General features: G+C 43.1%; 2 protein-coding genes across 9 annotated transcripts in view; one reads left to right on the plus strand and one right to left on the minus strand.

Annotated features, from left to right (window-relative positions):
* Positions 1-6,574, minus strand: part of LOC100362820 (Protein FAM186A-like) — a 59,057-nt gene extending 52,483 nt beyond the window's left edge. Inside the window, exon 1 of the mRNA XM_039080362.2 lies at positions 2,982-6,574. Coding sequence (XP_038936290.1) covers positions 2,982-3,173 — 192 coding nt within the window. The 5' untranslated portion in view covers positions 3,174-6,574. The remainder of the gene's footprint in view (positions 1-2,981) is intronic.
* A 1,809-nt stretch (positions 6,575-8,383) lies between these two features.
* Positions 8,384-20,293, plus strand: part of Larp4 (La ribonucleoprotein 4) — a 48,239-nt gene continuing 36,329 nt past the window's right edge. For 2 of the 8 annotated variants that reach the window (XM_039080368.2, XM_039080371.2), the window contains exons 1-2: positions 8,399-8,556; positions 18,413-18,519. In XM_039080368.2, the coding sequence (XP_038936296.1) occupies positions 18,505-18,519 (15 nt within the window). In that variant the 5' untranslated portion in view covers positions 8,399-8,556; positions 18,413-18,504. Of the gene's footprint in view, positions 8,557-8,930; positions 15,783-18,412; positions 18,520-20,293 lie in introns of those variants that run through there. The other 6 variants (XM_039080369.2, XM_039080372.2, XM_039080366.2 and 3 more) reach the window with 3 other exon arrangements.

Genomic DNA, 20,293 nt, shown 5'->3' on the forward strand with positions numbered 1-20,293 from the left:
AAGGGAGAAAGGAGGAGTGTGACCTTGTTGGAGGAGCTGTGTCATTAGAAGCCCCTGTCTTTGCCAGTTATCTCTCTCTGCCTCCAATCTGTATATCAAGATGTAAGGTCGGTGGGCTGGAGAGATGGCTCAGAGGTTAAGAGCACTGACTGCTCTTCCAGAGGTCCTGAGTTCAATTCCCAGCAACCACATGGTGGCTCACAACCGTCTGTAATGGGATCTTATGTTCTCTTCAGGTGTGTCTGAGGACAGTTACAGTGTACTTCTATGTAATAAAATAAATGAATCTTAAGAAAAGGGAGTGGGCTGATTCCTTTGGAGGAGGAGCTCCGTTGTGTGGTTATTGTTAGGTTTCAAACCCAGGACAACTGGACAAGGTGCCTACTAACACATCACAGGGTCCTCTTACGTGGCATACCCCACCTGCTTCTGGGCTGCCCTTCCCCTAGCTCTCCCTTATAATCTGGATGTCTTGGCCACATTGACCCTTTTTGCCCCTTCTGCCGTTCTGGTCTCTTGAACAGTCTCTTGGTCCAGGCCACCCCCTTGGTCAACGGCTTCCCTCTTGCTCTCTGTCTCCCTATGTGCTCACATAGCCCTGCTCGGTGTGGCCATGTTCACTTTGGACTCTCCAGATGTGTCTGCCTGTGTTCTCCCTTGCATTTATAATAAAAACCATCAATCCCTGAGGAGCAGTTGTCCTCCTTTTATTTCTTCTTTTTCATTCAGTTATTAATTACTCATGTGGGTCTATGAAGAAAAAGAACAAGAGGGACAAAAAGAAATAAAACATGTACAGTCTGAAGTAAAAAAGAGCCCCGAGAAATTTAACATTGGAACCAAGGCCTGTGCTCAAAGAGATGAGAAAAAAATTTTTTTCCTTTTCTTTTTTTTTTTCGGAGCCGGGGATCAAACCCAGGGCCTTGCGCTTTCTAGGCAAGAGCTCTACCACTGAGCTAAATCCCCAACCCCGAGATGAGAAAATTTTTTAAAAAAAGAAGAGAAAGGAGGAGGAGGAAGAACAGGAGGAGGAGGGGGGGGAGGAGGAGATAGAGATGAAGGAAGGAGGGAGGAAGAAGAGAGGGAGGAGGAGAGGGAGGAAGAGGGGAGGAGGGGGAGGAGAGGAAGAGGAAGAAGAAGGAGGCCTGCTCCAAAATGGAATCTAGGAAATGGAATCTAGGAAATGGAATCTAGGAAACGCACCTCAGGGCAAGGTCCCCAGCCACCTGCTTGTCACAACCAAGAAATTTTCTACTTCTAAAAAGGCAAAAACAAAGCAAAGCTCATGCAATTGTGATTGGTGGGGCCAGGCTCCCTCTTTCTCAAGCAGGCCCCAGAAATCAGCAGTGTCAATAGCATGCTTCTGACTTTATAATCATGAAGGATATGTGTGTGTGACAGGGTTATGGTCTCTCCCTCCACGGTTAAGGAGAGCCACTAAAGCCAGGCGTGTGAAGGGGAGGCCCTGCAAGGGGGCCCTGCGATGCCAGTGCGTGCTTGCACGGGTGTGTGCGTGTGTGTGTGTGTGTGTGTGTGTGTGTGTGTGTGTGTGTGTGTGTGCGTGTGTGTGTGTGTGCGCGTGCGTGTGTGCGCGCAACTATGAAAGTGAAGCCTGGATTGCACTGGAGATCCCACAAGGTTGGAGGTGTCAGAGCTGGGAGACATCTGCCAAGGAGAGCTGCAGGCAGGGTGCAACTCAGCTCAGGAGGGAGGTGTGTTGCAATCAGCTGGAAGGGCTGAGCCACCTAAGGCCCCTGATATCAGACATGGAGCTACAGGGTTCTGAGTTTGCCTTGTCTGGTATTTTCCTCCCTCTGCCCCTAGTCATCTTCTAGAATGGCGATGTGTGTCCTTTGCCTGAACGCTGGAAGCTGCGCTTTGCTTTTTTATTTTGCCCTTACAGGATGTTACAGTTAAGAGGCTTCAGTTTGCCTTGAGTCTCAGGAGAGACTTTGAGCTTTGGACTTTTAGACAGTATTAGGACTGTAAAAGGGGAGGGGGACCTTTGAAGTTGGACTCCCTGGATTTTTGCATTCTGATATAACAAGTCTGTGGAGGCCAAGGAGTGCAGTGTGGTGGTTTGAAGGAGAACAGGTTTCAAAAGCCCACACCATTCCTAGTTGGTCCTCTTTCTGCCTCCAATTTGCAGGTCAACATACAAGCTTTCAGCTGTTTCTGCCACCATGCCTGTCACCCTCTGCCACTGCAAGTCTCACACTGAACACTTTCTTTTACAACAGCAATAGAAATGTAACCAAGGCAACCAATAAAGCTGTTAAGAGCAAACACTGGGGTTGCAGGCTGTGAGAAACCTGAACAGGAAATTCTGTGTGGAAAGGAAAGCAGTCCTGGTTCTACCAACCTTTCCTCTGTTCCCTTTTTGGAAATAGTGGAGTTGAGCCTAGAGTCTATCTCATGCTCTTTCATTGGGCTCCGTTGTCAGCCTTTATTTATTTTTAAAATCACAGTTATGACATTTGTAGAGGAGTGAAATGGCCACTCCATGTGTGTGGAGGCCAGAGCACAACTGGACAGTTGATTCTGACAGGCAGTTTCTGGGGATCAACTTTAGGTGTGAGGCATGGCAGAAAGAGCCCCAACCAGTTGAGCCATTTCCACAAAACACACCTTTTCTTTAGCCAAGTCTCTATAATATTCAGCAAAACTGGGCATCAAGTTTGAACCCAAGATCAAGATCTTCCTACCTTCATCTTCCTCCTGCATGCTGGACTTAGAGGGGTACACTACCATATCCAGTCCGCCTGACTTAATTTGTGTGAATGATTTTGGTGTGAAAGGCTGATAGAGAATTGGTCTATCACCGTCAGTGTGCTAACAGTGTCATTTGGAGTCAGAGTTACCTAAAATTCAGTCAACTATCTTGAGTGTGAAGTGTTTTCTATTCAAACAACAACAAAAGTATTTTTTTTCACCCGGTTGTACAAAGCTGTACAAAGTCTGTAAATGGATTGGCTGCTTACCTCTTGGGCCCGAATCATCTGCGATTGCTCAATCTTATTGATGACTGCCTGTACTGACTCTGGAATTTCAAATTGCAAGCTCAGTGACTTACTGCCTTTGGGATTTCTCATGGTGATGGGATCCATGACCTCATCGTCTGAATCAGAGTCAATCAAGAAATCACCTCGCTTTTTGACAGGCATTTTAAACATTTGGGTGATTTCTTTGTATTTCTTCTTCTTCTTCTTCTTTTTTTTTTTTCTTCTTCACAGAATCTAGGCGAATGCTAATAAGCGTCCACTAGGAAGCCTCAAGGAGTCCTGAGGTTATGGTCAACCCCACTTGGACCAACTAGAAAGCATCTTGATGATGTCGTTAGAAGACCCATTGTGACACTATCATTGACTAGAATGTTGGGATGCTTCCTCTGTGTAAAGAGCTAGACATTCTATATGATTGTAGACACAGGGAGGGGGAGGAGACACTGGAGAGCAGGAATGCTGACAGGAATGGAAGGCACGGTCCTGCATTGAAGAATTACATTCTAGGTGCTAGAACCCAACGTCCAACCTCTTCTCTCTTCCTGGACTCTGCTGAAACAGGTTTAAGCCTGTATGGGAATATTGTCCTACGAGCTCCCCATCTGCCCACAACGTTTCTACCATTTGATAACTTAGAAGGTACTTGGGAGAGAACCAGTTTCCCTTACTGCTGTTATCTTGTTTTGAGAGCCTGACAAGTTTTGGGATTTCCTAGTTCACTTGCAAAGTCGAAGGGAACATTAGAGACTGCTCTCTACCCAGGAAGAGATATTTGCCTCTCTGGGCAGCTCTGGCTGCAGGGGAGGCGTTGGGATGACATGTGTGCATGACCGTGCTTAGCTAGGTAACTTAAAAAAAATCGGGAAAAGTGTTAGAAATAAAGCTGAGTCCCCTGAGCTCTTTCCCACCGTGTGTCACCTCCTCTATCGCAGTTCAGAGTAAGGGCAAGCATGGTCTGGAGTGCTGTACCTTGTCTAGCGTTAACAGTTTTACTGTGTTTGTGGGCTCATAAACCTTACAGTATCATCTGATAGGTTCTACATATTTTTTTAAATGATTGCTGTATACCTTAAGCTCACCACAAAAACCTATGTTGATTCCTTGTTGGAAACGTTGGAAAATTAGTCCTCTGTTGAGGCCTGTCAAGATTGGGACAGAACACAAAGTAGGTGTTTTAGTTCATAGGGAAAGAGAGGCGAGAGTCATGAAGTAGCTACTTTTCTTTTTCCCTCCGTCCCTTCTGCCCACTATTGATGACTGAACGTAGGGCTCATGCAGGGCCCACAAGCTCCCTACCACTGAGCTACACACCCAGCTCCACTCCGGTATTTCCAGTTCATTTCTAGATAGTTCTTGTTAAATTAGCGGATTAGGCTTGAATTAACTCTGTAGCCTAGACTGGTCTTGAATTTAACTTTCCTCTTATTATGTGGTTTCTGGGGACTTGGCTTGGGTTCCCAGGCTTAGGGGCAAGAGCCTTTACCCACAGAGCCATCTCACTGGCTGAGTTCTTCACTCTTCCTGCTTCAGACCCCAGGAAGCCAGGATGACAGACAAGCTCTACTAGGCCCAGCAGCTGGTCTTTTAAAGGTAATAAACACGCACAGATCAAGTTAAATGTTTCTCTTTAAGATGCCATTGTCAACTAGGCACAGTGGCTCGGACTCATAATCCCAGTACGCAGGTGCTGAAGCAGGAGGATTGCTGAGAGTTCAGGTTCATCCTGGGTCGCAGAATGAGGCCCTACCTCATTTAAAAAAAAAAAGGTTGTGACTCCCTTCACTTCCTGAATGGCAGCAGGGTGACGAGCAGTTCGAGTCCTTCAGTGAGCACTGGTTGGTAATCTCAGGTGCTGGTTCTGACTTCTGTTTCTCTTGCATTTAGGATGATTTTCATTATTATTCCGGAGAAACTGGCCGGAATCTCTCGCTATGCAAATCTGCTAACATCCAGAAGACTGCAGCTGTTCTCTCACCCGGAGTCCTACAGTCATTATTTCCTCTCCTTTCTTATAAGTCACAACACAGACTTATTTACTAGGGATGTTCAGAAGGTTCAGAACTTCCTACTCTTGTCAAATTATGAGTCTTAAAAACCCTTGTATTTTACAGAGAGAAAGGTACAACTCTTCTGGGAGATGTTCACAAAGCCTTGTCAACTGAATTAAGTTAGCTCTCTCTCTCACTCTTGTATCTTCCTATGTAGCATGGAATTAATCAGTGAGTGGATACGAAGCCTTTTAAAGGCAAGTTTTAAACTCCTTCTGGTCCAATTGGAAAACATTTCTTGAGATACTACTATGTTACTACAATTACCCTAAGCCAAGAAGACCACAGGGCTTTTATGAAGAAACTAAAAATGGGGGGGGGGGTTAAGATTAAACTATAAGGTGTATCAAAAGACACGAAGAGATCTGAGAAGCAGAGTCTTGGAGAAAACCTTATGGAGAGAGATGTTGATTAACAAGTAGGGAAGATACCTTGAGGCATCATGATTTTGGAGGTAAGTGCTAAAGCTTCTATCCCAGTGGGACAGAGTTTTGGAAATAGAACTTCTCTTTACCTGAAGTAAATGTCTTCTCTAAGGCTTCCTGCCTCTGTCTACTAACCTAGGCCTAGTCCTGGAAGCTTCTAGTGTCTGTACAACCTTTCTAGGCCTGGAATGTTCTCAGCTGCTGAGACTTGCTGCTGAATAAGCTCTCCCTTTCTTGTTCTCTTGAGTTTAGGGGTAGCTGGTTAACTCAGCTGTTCTGGTTCAAACTCCCCTCCAAGCTGACTGATTCAGATAGACTTCTCTCAGTTTCTTATTGATTTACTCTGCTTGGCCTCAAACTCATTTTGCCAACATGTTCTAGTCTTCTGGTTCCTTCTCATTCTTTGGCTCGTTCTCTCTCCAACCTGTCCGTGCACAACCTTCCCAGTAAAACCGCCCCCTTCCTCTCTGCATTGCTTCCCTTTCCTGTCTGTTCTGGTGAGAACTGGGCATATCCTAGTCTATGATTTGGCGCTCTGCCACTCAATTAGACATCACTTTCAAACATGGGTGCTTCCTTCTACAAACTAACGTTACCTTCCTTATTTGGAATTAAAGGTGTGCATTAAGGGCTGGGCTACACCACCACTAGAAACAGGGTTTTCTTGTAAATAACACAATCTCAGGGTTCACAGTGTGATCAAATATCCTGAAGCTAAGTTTAACGATTGAGATTTAAAAAAAAGGGGGTAGGAGGGGGGAGTCAGGCTGCAGAGATGGTTCAGCTGTTAAAAGCTCTGATTGCTCTTCTGGAGGCCCTGAGTTCAATTCCCAACAACCACATGGTGGCTAACAACCATCTGCATTCGGACCCAATGCCCTCTTCTGGTGTGCCTGAAGACAGCGACAGTGTACTCACATACATAAATAAATAATTCTAAAAATACAATAAATAATGGAGTCTACTGGCGAGCCAATTAAGGAAAGCATAAGTATCAGCAGTTTAACAGTGAATAGAGTTCGGTGTCAATGTGAGAAAGTGAGTATCTTGTGAGGCAAAGCAAAGGAGATATCCGGGTTAAGAAAAGGAAAGTTGGGGTTGGGGATTTAGCTCAGTGGTAGAGCGCTTGCTTAGGAAGCGCAAGGCCCTGGGTTCGGTCCCCAGCTGGGGGGGGGGGGGGAATTGGGGCTGGGTGTAGTGGTGCAAGCCTTACTCCCATCACTAAACAGGCAGAAGGGTCTCTGAGCTTGAGGCCAACCTAATCTACAGAGTGAGTTCCTGGACAGCCCAGAATATACAGTGAGATGTTGTTGTCGCGGGGGGTGGGGGTGGGGGTGGGAGTGGGGGTGGGGGTGGGGGAGAAAAAAAAAGAAAGAAACATAGAAAGGAAAGAATTGAAAGGTTAGGACGGCTCAGTGGTTAAGAGCACTTGTTGCTTTTGCCCAGGACTCAGATTCAGTTCCCAGGCATACATGAGATACATAAACATGCATGCAGGCAAAATAATGATACACGTGAAATGAAAATAGATCTTTACAAAAGATACGGGGAAGATCTTGGGGCTGAAGAGAAGACTTGGATATTAAGAGCACACTCCTGTTGTAGATAGTTCCAAGCACCCACACCTGGTGGCTCACTACCATTAATTCAGGTCCAGGGGAATCTGGCCGCTGGCCTTCAGGGCACGTCTTTCACCTGCACATACTTACACTCACACAACACATAATTAAAGATAATAAAAATGAATCTTATTTTCTTAATGGAGGGCAGGAGAGATGGCTCAGTGATTAAGAGCACTGGCTGCTCTTCCAGAGGTCTCATCTCAACACCCACATGGCTGCTCACCAACATCCCCATTCCAAGGAATCTGATGCCCTCCTTTACAGGAGCTCTTATGGCACTCACCTGGTTCACAGACAGAAATACATACATACAAAGTATTTACTCAAAGAACTGGGAAAAAAAAAAAAAAAGGAAGGCTTAGAAAACAAGCAAGAGTTGATGAAAAGGAAAAGCTCACTTTAAGGTACTGTCCCAGCACTCAGGAGGCAGACTGGTAGACCTCCGTAAGTTCAAGGTCATCCTGGTCTACAGAGCGATTTCCAGGAACAACCAACCCAGAGAAACCTTGTCTCAAAAGACAAAAGATTTTTTAAATTAAAAAAAAAAATTGTTTGAAACGGGAGCAAATGAGACCGGTAAGGGAAGAATAACTCCAGTAAAAATAATTAAAATATTTGCAAACTATTTTGACTATAAAAACACCAATAAATAAGAGATTTAGGCTAATTATTAGGTAGTAGTGAATTAAGCATCCCAGCGGGGCATCATTATGTTAATGAAGACCTGATTCTAAGGGGCCTGGGGGAAAGTTCTATAAAAGTTGTATCTAAAGGAATCTGATTCACTCCTTCAACAATTTATTCAAAGGGTCTTTAAGAGGAACTTATGCAAAATTCTTAGTATAGTACCAGGCACCTAGGATGCAATTAATATAGAGTGGCTGTATAGTTTCTTAGCGCCCACTACAACTTTTTTTGGTTTTTTTGTTTTTGTTTTTTTGCGTGGGTGGGGGGTGGGATGGAAGTCATCAGCCCGGGCGGGCGCACTCCATCGCCTTTTAATCGGACCTAGGTTTTGAATTACGAATCTGCGCAAGCGTTAGGTGCGCGTTGGTCAGAGCTCTTTGGTAAAAAGTAAAAATGCGTCCGTGAACGTTTAACATAACCCGGCGCGGCCTCCAGAGCGTCTACCCGTAACACGCTAAAAGGATCGCACACTTCGGCTTACGTCGCCGGAGACCCAGCCAGAAAGAAGCACGCAGAGGGTGGGTGGTCCCTCCGCCCCCGGAAGCAGTTTGCCTCCAGAACCGGAAACAGTTGTTGCTTCCAGGGAGGCGGGACTGGGCGGGTCAGGGCGCAGCGGCTGACGGCGGGGGAGGAGCCGGGTCCACTGCCGGGTGGAGGGGCAAGGCGAGTGTCCTTATCCTACCGATTGGGGCCCGGGCCTGTGAGCCAGTTGGAGTCGCGGCAGCGTGAACGATCGGGCCGAGCGGAAGCAGACATGTTGCTCTTCGTTGAGGTGAGCGGCTTAGGTCGGCTGGTCGGGCTCTGAGAAGAGCTGAAGTGTTAGGGGCGCGGGCCGGTCCCACCGCCATGTGACTTTCCAGGCCGTACACGCCGCGCAGCCCGCCGAGAGGCTGACACAGCACCTGGGCCGTGCAGGCCTGCAGCCCCGCCGTGCGCTTCGCACGCCTGAGGAGGCTGTGAGGGTCGAGGCCCGGGGCGTCGGGGAAGGGAAGGCGGCGTGTCGGGGGCCGGGCTGAGGTGGCGTGAGGAGCGGAGGGAGATCAGGGTGTCCCATATGGAGCTCCTGAAGGAGGCGAGCGGGCGGGGGCGGGGGGCGGAGCCTGCGGAGAAAGGGCGATCAGGTGGGCGCGTTGGGGGGTGAGGGAGGCCTCGCGGGGCCGCCTGGGACGGAGCGAGCAACATGTGGGAGCGCGGGAGAAGGGGAAATGCGGGTGTGGTGGGGTTTTGTCTTGTGAATTGGGGAGGGACGTGTTTTTTGAAGAGTGTAGAAAGCTCGCCCGCACCCCCTCTCCGGACCCCCAAGCTTCACCAAAATCTTGTTGGGTCCGGTTCGCCAGCTCTGGAACATTCTGTGGGTGAAAGCGAGTTAGTGCGAGCGGCGAAGCCCTACAGGGGTCGGAAGCCTTGAAAGGCACCGCTCTGACCTTTTGTAAAAGTTACTCGGCCTGCGGCTGCGTGGTGCGGGTTGATTCCGCGAACCTGTTAGGAGCCGGTTACAGGGAAAATTACGAGGAGAGAAACTTAGGGAAAACCGGGGTTTTGTGGTAGTGTTGGATCGGTTGAAAATACTGTTTTCGTTGGACCGTCTACGGTCCGCCTGTTTGAGATTTCGAGGTAGCGATTACCTGACTTAGACAAATAATGAAGTTTAATTTCTCTCGTTTCTGTCCTGTTGTGTTGAGTGAGCATCAGCTGACCGCCTGGCAAATGCTTTGAGTAGATTCCAGATCATATTGTTCTTACATTGTGAAAACGTCAATCCAGCAAAGCTGCAACTTTGCAACTTGGCATTTGTTAACTGTGCCCATAAAAAGAATCTTTTCATGAGGGAAGGAATCACAGGTTGTATAATGGACTTGGAAGCTGGGTCTAACTTAGGGGCGGAGAGTGTTCTGAAGTGGTGGTGGGAGAGTCTTATTCCCTGATAGTCTGGCATAAAGTAAATAAGCAATTGTTTTTATTTTCATTGTGTGTATTCGTTGTACTTGGTATTGTGTTACATAAGGACGCTTTCACACAAACGTGTTGTGTATTAAACAAATACCTCTTATATCTTCCATACTCATTACTTTCCCTCATTACCGGTAGTTCTACCTTTTACCCTCCCTTGATGTTTTATGTAGTTGATAAGTTTGCGATCCTAAAGTTAGGCGTTAAAGACGCTTAATTAGTGTAATCGGAAGGTCAGTAGTATGTATTCATTTGGATATTTGAAGCAGACTACTAAAAATTTTGAACAGTGGACTCAATCTTTCTATTCATTTTTGTTACTAGTTTAAATCCACCTTTTTTTTTTTTTTTTTAAGAATAAGATAAAAGGTTTGAGTGTAAGCAGGGCTAGTTTGCTTTAGGAATTACCGTGCTGTGCTGTGCAAATATTGGATCCCCCCACTTCCCAGGATTTGTCTGTGTAGCCCTGGCTTACGTGGGACTCACTCTGTAGACCAGACTGGCCTCAAACCCAGAGATCTGCCAGCCTCTGCTTCCTGAGCCCTGGGATTAAAGGCAAATTTCCGAGTTTAGACATAGCACATGTCTTTGCCTCCCCAAGTGGCTCGGATTAAAGGTATGCACCTCTGCTCCTAGCTCTGCTAATAAATATTGAGGTTGAATTATTACTGTGTTTTCCACTAAACTATATAAATTTAGTTAATGTGCCTATTAGTCACTTTTGACTCAGTTTATCATTTTCTCATATGTAGTTTATTGAAAATTAATGTCTTGAAATATATTAAGACCAGTTGAATCCTGGGTGATGGGCTGGAGAAATGACTCAGTGGTTAACACCACTGACTGCTCTTCCAGAGGTCTGCTGCTCTCTCAACAACCACATGGAGACTCAGAACCATCTGTAATGAGATCAGATGCCCTCTTCTGGTGTGTCTGAAGACTGCTACAGTGGTACTTACATATAACCAAAAAAAAAAAAAAAGGAATCCCAGGTGATGGTGGTACATACCTTTAATCCCACCACTTGGGAGGCCAAGGCAGAGAGAAGCACATGGATCATGCTAGCCTGGTGTACAGATCTAATTCCAGGTCAGCCAGGGCTACAAAGAGAAACCTTGTCTTGGAAAACAAACAAACCAAAAAAGCCCTGATTTGTCGATCTTATACACTTCATAGCTTAAATCAAAAACAGTTTTTGTGTGTGTATGGTATACATGATGCCACAATGTACATGTAGATTAGAGGACCACTCTACAGCATCATTTCTCTCTTTCCACCTTTATGTGGATTCAAAAAAAAAAAAAAACATGACGGGTCCGACTGCCTCTGCTTCCCTTTACCTGACTCAGCTAATGGAGACTGAGGCTGAATTCTGACTTTCTGAGAAGGAGGAGGGCAAGTAAGCATGTAAATTAGGGAAAAATAAGGAAAACACCTGAGAATGAGAGGGGTTACAAAGGAGGAATTTTAGAATGTGCAAATCCTCTTTAAATTCTGAGTTCTGGGATGTTTGATTGATGATTGAACCCAGGGCCCTGTGGATGTCAGGCAAGCACTAGCACTCTGCCACTTGGTGTCCCAGCCCTTAACTCGTTTTTAAATTACCCTCACTGGTTTGGAACTTGCTATGTAGACCAGGCTCTGCCTATATCTCTGCCTCCCAAACGCTGGGATTAAAGGCATGCGTCACCACTTCCCTTCCCATAAAATGCCCTTGGCATTTTAATGAACACTAAAATTGGATTTTTGAGTTTTTCTCTGATAATATTAACCACTTAATAAGGGAGCAGTGATGTTTGTATACCCTAGGTTGCTTGAAATACTCTATAAGCTTTTAAAAAAATTGTTCTGGTAAGTTTATTAAAGTTGTTTGTGGCAGAGTCTCTATAGCCCAAACTAGAGGCAGTTCTTAATAGAGCACCACCAAGTGCTGCGATTACAGGCATGAACAACTGACATTCACCTTAGAGTTTCCTTTAATTTATAGTACAGGTTTTTGTTTGTTGAGGGTGATGCTTATGTACTACAGAGGTCAGGACAGCTTTTCTGGGGTAGGTTCTGTCCGTCCACAGTATGGGCCCCAGGGTTCAATCTCAGGATGTCCGGCCAAACAGTGAGTGCTCTTAAGCACTAAGCCACTTTGCAGGTCCTTCCTTGGTATTTTTAAGGATGGTAATGGAACATCCCTACATCTATCTCCAGAACTCTTATCATCCAGTTTGTGAAATTGAAGCTCTGGACCCTTGCTACCCTTCCAGGGACCCAGGCTCAGTTTGCAGTACCAACATCTGGCACAACCCCTACTACAGGGGATTTAGTGCCCTCTGCTGGCCTGTTAAGGCTTAAAAAAAAAGAGAATCTGAACCCACTAAACAGTAATATATCATTTTCCTCTTGCCTCAGATTTTACAGAATTTGAAACATTATAAACTTTTTCTAGCCAAAGTTTGATGCTCTTTTAGAAAGTAGCATTTTCAAGACATTAGCATTATGTGCTGTGGTGGTGTACCGTTAATCTCAGTGAGTTGGAGGCCAGCATGTTCTATGTAGTACCAGGACAGCCAAGCGTACAGAGAGGCCCTGGCTTAAAAAAAATAAATATGACAATCCTCCCCCTCCCCAATACAGTACTCTCTTTTTTTAATAGTTTACAGAGTTGTTAGTTTTGAAAATTAATATATATATATTTGTAGGGTTTATGTTTTTTACCTCATTCCCCGTTGTACTCATGTACATATTTTATATGTGTGCATATGCATTTGTGGACGCCAAGATGGATGTTGGGTGTATTCTTCAATTACTTGCTACTTTCTGAGACAGTTTTTCACTGAACTGTAGATCTCCAATTTGGTTATGCTGTCTCGCCAGTTCCAGGTATCTGACTTTCCTTGCTCCCTTAAGACTGAGATTTACCTACCAGTTCCCCTCCCCCGTGTGTGTGTGTGTGTGTGTGTGTGTGTGTGTGTGTGTTCGTCCATTCTTGTGCCATGACATGCCTGTGGAGGTCAGACGACAGCTTGCAGGAGTCATTTCTAGTCTATCATGTATTCTCTGTCCATCAAAGCAGCAAACAGATTTACCTACCAAGTCATCTCATTTACCATAATGTAGTTCCAGTGGCTTGGAACTTGTTATGTAGACCAGGATGACTCTGAACTCAGGGATGTTTCTGCCTCTGTATCCAGAGTGCTGGGATTAATAACATGAAGTAACATGCTGTCCATTTTGATTGCTTTAATTTTGAAGGCAGGCTTTCTTCCCCCCCCCCCCTCTTTTTCTTTTTCTTTTTTTCGGAGCTGGGGACCGAACCCAGGGCCTTGTGTTTGCTAAGTAAGTGCTCTACCACTGAGCTAAATCCCCAACCCCAGGCTTTTTGTCTTTTGAGACAGAATTTCTCTGTGTAGCTCTGGCTGTCCTGGAGCTCATACAGTGAGTGGGTCACCCACTTGCCTCTGCCTCTGTTGTGCTGGGATTAAATGCGAGCACCACTAAGGGTGGCTGTTCTGTTTAATGTAGATGCTGGAGATGAATTTCAAGTCCTCATCCTTGCTTGGACAAGCACTCCACTGAGGCTATCTTCCAAGCCTCAAAATTAATTTTTTTTTTAAAAGAATGATTTGGAGGAAGAAAGTGTATGAACAAACTATGACTATTTTTTGTTTTTTTTTGTTTTGTTTTGTTTTTTTTTGGTAGGATGAGCCTTCCTGTCTGAGACTTAACATATTGAACAGGCGTTCTGCACTAAGTAGCCCCAGCCTCTTTATTATGAAAAATTTACCAAGAAATTTTATGAACAGTTGGTTTATGAATGACATGGCTCAGCAGTTAAGTACACTGACTGCTCTTCCAAAGAATCCAGGTTTGATTAAGTCTAGTCCCGGGGATCCAGTGCTCTTTTCTGGTCTCTGCATACTACATGCTATGGTGCATAGGTACATGTGTAGGCAAAGTACCTGTATGAACAAAATAGATGAATTGGAAATTTTAAGGAAAGATACCAAAACATCCCTTGGTGTTTCAGATTATAAAAAAGCAAGTGATTGAAACTACTAATACTAGTCACTTTAGATGTTTGAGCTGAAAGAAATTTTTGGGGCTAGATAAACATTTGAAGTCTATAAACTTTGATTTTCTACCTTGGAGCTTAAAACAAGATTTTGGTAGCTGCAAATGGAGCTCACGTCTGTGTTGCAGAGGGAAAGGAGGTTAAGGATGGTGAGAAATTTATTATCTTTAATTGAAAATGAAAAATGATTCTGGCTCTATTATTTATTATCCTTGTAACATAATTTGTTTAACTTGTTTTCTATAAAACCTAATATGACCCAGATTCATATTTTTTGTTTTGTGTTGTGCATTGTTACTTTTTAAAAAGATTTGGGGATTATTGCTGCAGATGACAAACATAACTTCAATAAAACTTCTGTGCCTCGAGTCCCTATCTGTAATTTGTCCCTATCTACTGACATGGTTATCTTTATGCTTCTGTCATATGTATCAGGTCATAACACATTTTGGTAAGAGGTTGTGGTGAGTTGTTATGTGGGTACATTAGTAAGTTGTTGATGCAAAATACTGAAGTCTATAGGTTTTTAAGTAAATAGTTGTCTGTCTGTGTGTATAATTTGAGACAGGGTCTCATTGTAGTCCAGCTTGGCCTCTTGCTGTATGTAGCAGGGATTAGCTTGAACCCCGCCCCTCCTCCTCTCTGATTGCTTGGATTGGCTCTTGTATCACTACTTCAGCTTCCTTTTCCAAGAAATGTTTGGAGATTTTATATGTGTTTCAGGATTTCTCTGAGTTTGCTCAACCAGTCTTGAACTCATTAGGGTAGCCCAGGCTATCCTCATTAATGTCCTAGGAATAAGAGATCACAGATTGACACTACCAACTGACCCAGGCAAGGGCTGAGTGAGTGCTTGTCTGTCGTATATAAATCCCTGCTTCCATCTCTAGGACTGCTAGAGCAAAGATGAAGATTATTGCATTATATTAAAATATACATTAATATCTAAGAGTTAAAAGAATTGTAAATGATATAAATGCAGATCGAAGGCTTAGGGTGCCTGCCTTTAATTGTAACTCTCCAGAGACAGAGGCAAGCGGATCAGTGAGGCCAGGCCTGGCTTTGAGGCCCTGGATTCAATCTCCATGTAAATCTTTCATGTAAAAAAGGTAGCTGTTCTAACCAGCATGGTGGTTTATACACAGGAATATTCTAGCTCCTTGAGTGTAGAAAGGTTGCCTAAGCCTAGGCAGTTGAGAGCAGCCTGGGCTACATGATGACTTTCTTAAAACAAGAAGAACTGGACTCTAGACCAGAGAAATTAACTGTGTTTAGACTTGGTTACTTTTGCCTTCGGGCAAATTGTTTAACTTTTGCGTCTGTTTCCTTTTCTGTAAATTAAGGATTATACTAATAATGTATCATACCTGTGGTAAACTTAAGAGGAATGACAAGGAAAACATTTACAATATAAGGACTCCGTAAGTGTCTGCTGCCTCAGCACATTGTCCCATGTTCATTCTCATTTGAAAGTAATGGAAAGTTTGCTAACTTAACCCTAATACACCAGAGATAAAAAATAAAATACCTTTGCTGGCTGGAGAGACTGGACCTGGGTTCAATTCCTACTCCCACATGTGGCTCAGAAACCATTAATAACTCAAGTTCCAAGAGATCAGACACTTTCTGTCCTCTCCTGGCATTGCATATAAGTGGTACATGGACCTTGTGAATCTCGTGTGCTCTAAGTATTCATATGCTCTTCAAGGTGTTGGAGGACAGTAATTTACTGATAAGATCACTGACACTGTAATGAAGTTCAAAGACAGAATAATTCCAGTATTTTTAATTACGAAAAGCATTTTGTGGTAGAAGTTAAATACTATTATGAAAATTGCTATGAATATTAATCTTTAACTGAAATTCTATCCCTGGGATAGAAATGATCACTAGTCTGAATTGGCTTCTGCCTTGGGGACCCTGGATCTTGTCTGGCAGCTGTTTTCTGTATCCACTTCTTGCTGATCCGTCAGTCACTTCAGGTAAAATTGGGATTAGAGGTCATTTGCTTGGAGAAGAGGTTTATCATATTCCTATGCAGTATAAAACTTAGGCAACATCAGTTTATTAGTTTAAGAGTGCAAACTTTTCAGACTGACTTTCAAGGTCCAAATACTGGCTTTTGCTTATTAGCTGACAGCCCTGCTTACCTTATGTTTACCTTAGAAGTAACTTCTCTTAGAAGAAGATAGTCATTTCAAGAAATAGAAGTTTCCATTTTTCTCTTCTATCACATTCACGGATCCATTACCCAGAATCATGCCTTTGCTGGCCTAATATTCCTTTTGTTGTGCCTGCTGGCCTTAAGCTCAGAGCAGTCCCTTCTGTCTTATCTTCTTGATTGCTAGAATTACAGGCATGGCTATCATACCTGCCTGTAAAATACAGACATTTTAAGCTGCTCCCGCTATCATAGATGACAAAATTAATTTGTAAAGCATTAAACTATTTTTAATGTCTAATTTATTGGGTCTTTGTTAGTATTATTCTAATTTTATAAATTATTATGTGGGTTAAAACAAAGCAGATAGTAATAAATCCCTTATGACAGTTAACAAGAATAGTTTTTCCAGTTGCGATGTCTTTTAATTTAAGTTTTATATATGTTATTACACGGGTTTTTGTTTGTTTGTTTGTTTGTTTGTTTGTTTTTTGAGACAGGGTTTCCTGTAACCCAGGCTGACCTGGAACTTACTGTATAATGAAGGCTGGCCTATAACTGTTAACCTTCCTCCCCCACCTTTCAAGTGCTAGCCAACATTATAGCTTTACACCACTACACCTAGCTTTCAGTATACATTTTGGAGCAGGGGGAGGGGGTTGAAAAGTAATTTTGCCATGCCTTAAAAAGATGGGTTAATACATGAGTGTGTAAGTTCCTTTTTCCCCATTCTTTATATATTTTAAAACATCACATTAAATACCATAAAGTGCAGTTTTCCTTTATAAACTTCAAAAGAGCATAATAGTAGCATTAAATATGGGGAAATATAGAAAGGCACAAAATTGAGATAAAAGGTGCTATTGCCTAATACCATTTGTTTGTTTTGTTCTCTGCAGTCTTTCTTGGACATGTGCATTATTCTCATGCAATTGAATGATTTCTATAAAAAGAATGTCACTTTCTTTTTTCTTTTTTTCGGAGCTGGGGACCGAACCCAGGGCCTTGCGTTTGCTAGGCAAGCGCTCTACCACTGAGCTAAATCCCCAACCCCGTCACTTTCATTTTTATACAAAGGTTTTTGTGACCGTTTTTCTATATCAATATTTTCTCCCATTTGTGAATTTACAGATGGTCTTGTATGCTTCATGCATGGTTTCATCTGGGACAGGCAACTTACATAAACAGTGTAGGGTAAACAACAAACCGACATTGATTCTATTCACAGAATGTATTCACAGTCATACCTCTGGTTTTAAGGCTCTGAGAGATTCTAATATATATGAACTAAAGTTATGGTATAAATAACTATAGTTAAATGTTTCAGACTTTTCCTGTTATAAAGTGAACATGAGTGAGCATTCTTTTGCTCACATGCTTTTCTTTTTTTTTTTTTTTTAAGATTTATTTATTTAGTATATGCGTGCACTGTAGCTGTCTTCAGACACACCAGAAGAGGGCATCGGATCCCATTACAGATGGTTGTGAGCCACCATGTGGTTGCTGGGATTTGAACTCAGGACCTCTGGAAGAGCAGTCGGTGCTCTTAACCACTGAGCCATCTCTCCAGCCCGCTCACATGCTTTTCAATACCTGTTCTTTTGTTTGTTTTAGTAAATCAAAGAAGTACAATTTGTGGACCAAAGTATATATACATCATGTAGGGCTTTTGACAAACATTGCCAGTTCCGTAGAGAATTGTGTGAGATGGGAATGTACTGCACTGACTGTTGTCATGTGGGCAAAAACTGCTGAGTCCACTTGGGAGGCCTAGGCAGGAGGTTCCAGACAATCCAGTGAAATCATATCTTAAAATACTGGAGCTAAGTGAATAAATACAAAAAATAAAAATATCAGAGCTAGAAAGATGGCTCAGAAGTTATGAATGCATACTATTACAGATGACCTGAGTTTGCTTCTCCTCATCCACATCTGGCGGCTCACAACTGCCCATACTCCAGCTCCAGGTGATCTAATATCCTCTTCTAGACTGTGACAGCACCTACACTCATGCACATGCACTGTGACACATACCTATACACAGACCTTTAATACCAGCAGATGACTTCAACATGCACACCATGGAGCACACATTCACATATAAACATACATAACAATAAATAAACTCGTTTGAGCAGCCCTGGCTAGCATAGAATTCCCTGTCTATGGACCAGACTCACCTCAGCTTACAGAGCTCAATCTGCTTTTGCTTTCCAAGTACTGGGATTAAAGGCATGTACCACAATACCAGGCTAATAAATACTTTGAATCTAATATATTTTATAAAAAATGATATGGGATATTCATACTGTTAAATACTTTTCAAGTGTTAATTATCTGTTTACTTGAGACAGTTCTCTTGGAACTCAGAGAAATTTGCCCCTCCTAAGCACTGAAATTAAAGGCTTGTACCATACTTGACTCTGTTTTCTTGTTTGTTTATTTGTTTAGAGACGTCTCATTTAGCTCAAGATGACCTCAAAATTGCTCGATAGGCAAAGCTTTTCTTGTGCTTCTTTGGTTCTCCTGCTTCCATTTTCCTAATGCTGGTATTACAGGTAAACCTCCATGCCCAGTTTTTAAAAACTCAATCCTGCTGGGGGGCAGTAGTGTATACCTTTAATCCTAGCACTCAGGAGGCAGAAGCAGGTAGATCTCTGAATTGTAAACCTGGCTTGGTCTACACAGTGAATGCCAGGCCAGCCAAGGCTACAGAGAAGGCTACATAGTGAGACCCTGTCTATAAAATCTTAAAAATAATAAGGTACAGTTCTTCAATTTGTAATCCACGCTCAGTTAAGAAAATTTCACGTGATTATTCATGATCCTAGATTCAAGTGTGAGTTTTGAATTCAGATGTGATTCTAGAGAATCAGTCATTTCATGTTTAAATAGTTATTAAGCTACATCGAAATGACTGTTCTTATTGTCTACTGTCTTCAGGGGTGAGGATAGAATTGAAAGGGGAACAGCGGTTAAGTATGTAAAAACAGAGTTTTCTTTGAATGCTTCAAGGGCTGGGATGTAGCTCAGTTAGTGGACTATTTGCCTGGCACTCAGGAAGCTTAGCTCCACTTAAACAACTGTGGCCGTACACTTGAGAGGCAGAGACCGGATCAGTTCAGAGCCTGGCTATATGAGAAGTGTGGAAGAAAGCAGCAGTGTGGCACAGGAGGAAGAAAAGTGTAGTGTGGTAATACAGTTTGAGGACAGTGTGGGCTACACAGTAAAACCTTATCTTACTGTGGTAAGAAATCAACAAACCAATGCATAGCTCATGGTAAATGCTTGCTTGGGAATGTAATTAGGGTTCCTTAGCATGTGTTCTCAGCCCTAGTGCAGCATTGATAACACCAGCAAAATTTTAGTGTCAAATTGAGTGTTATTTACAAACAGGGGATCTAGACTATCATAAATTTGCCATAGTTCTGCTATCTAAAAGTATTCTGTTACTAAGTGCACAGTCACTAATTAAGTAACTAATAGCAGAGTGGTGGTGAGTACTTAAGAACTTGCTCTTAAAATATGAATTAACTTAGATGTGGGACATGGAAATCTGGTCCATCTTTCCTCCAGACTTAATATTAAACTCAGTGTATAGTATGAGGGCAGTATTTGTGTGTGCATATGTGGAGGTCAAAGGGCAACTTGGTGTCATTTCTCTCTTTCTACTTGGTTTTGTTTTGTTAAGACAGGGTTTCTTTGTGTAGTCCTGGCTGTCCTGGAACTCACTCTGTAAACCAAACTCAGTAGGCCTCAAATTCAGAGATCCATCTGCTTTTGCCTCCCAAGTACTGAGACTAAACATGGGCCACCATCACCAGGCCTCTCTGCTTTTATGCAGGTTCCAGGGATCAAACTCAAGCTGTTGGGCATGGCTAATGATTTACCTCACAACCCAGCTTTCCTGCCCCTCATAACTTTTTTTTTTTTAAAGAAATATATATGATGTCAGGCAGTTGTGGTGGTGCATGCCTTTAAAAGCATTTGCCACTAAGCCTGACTGCCTGAGTTTTATCCCAAGGATGCTCACATGGTTGAAAAAGAACCAACTCTTGAATAACCTCTGATATCTGTGCATACACACACTGTAAATAAATAATCACTTTAAAATTAGAAGGGGGCTGGAAAGGAGTTAGGTTTTGTTCTGAGCAGCTCATAACCTCTGCTGGGTCCACATCCAGGAACTCTAATGTCCTCTGGCCTCCCTCCACCTTCATACCCACACAAATGTGCTGTACACAAACTCATACAGCCTCACATAAATAAATAAATAATAATAATAATACCACCAAGCAAAACAGTTTTTGATTTAAGATAGACTTCCCATTC

The sequence above is a fragment of the Rattus norvegicus genome, chromosome 7, assembly GCF_036323735.1.
Source record: "Rattus norvegicus strain BN/NHsdMcwi chromosome 7, GRCr8, whole genome shotgun sequence".
NCBI lineage: Eukaryota > Metazoa > Chordata > Mammalia > Rodentia > Muridae > Rattus > Rattus norvegicus.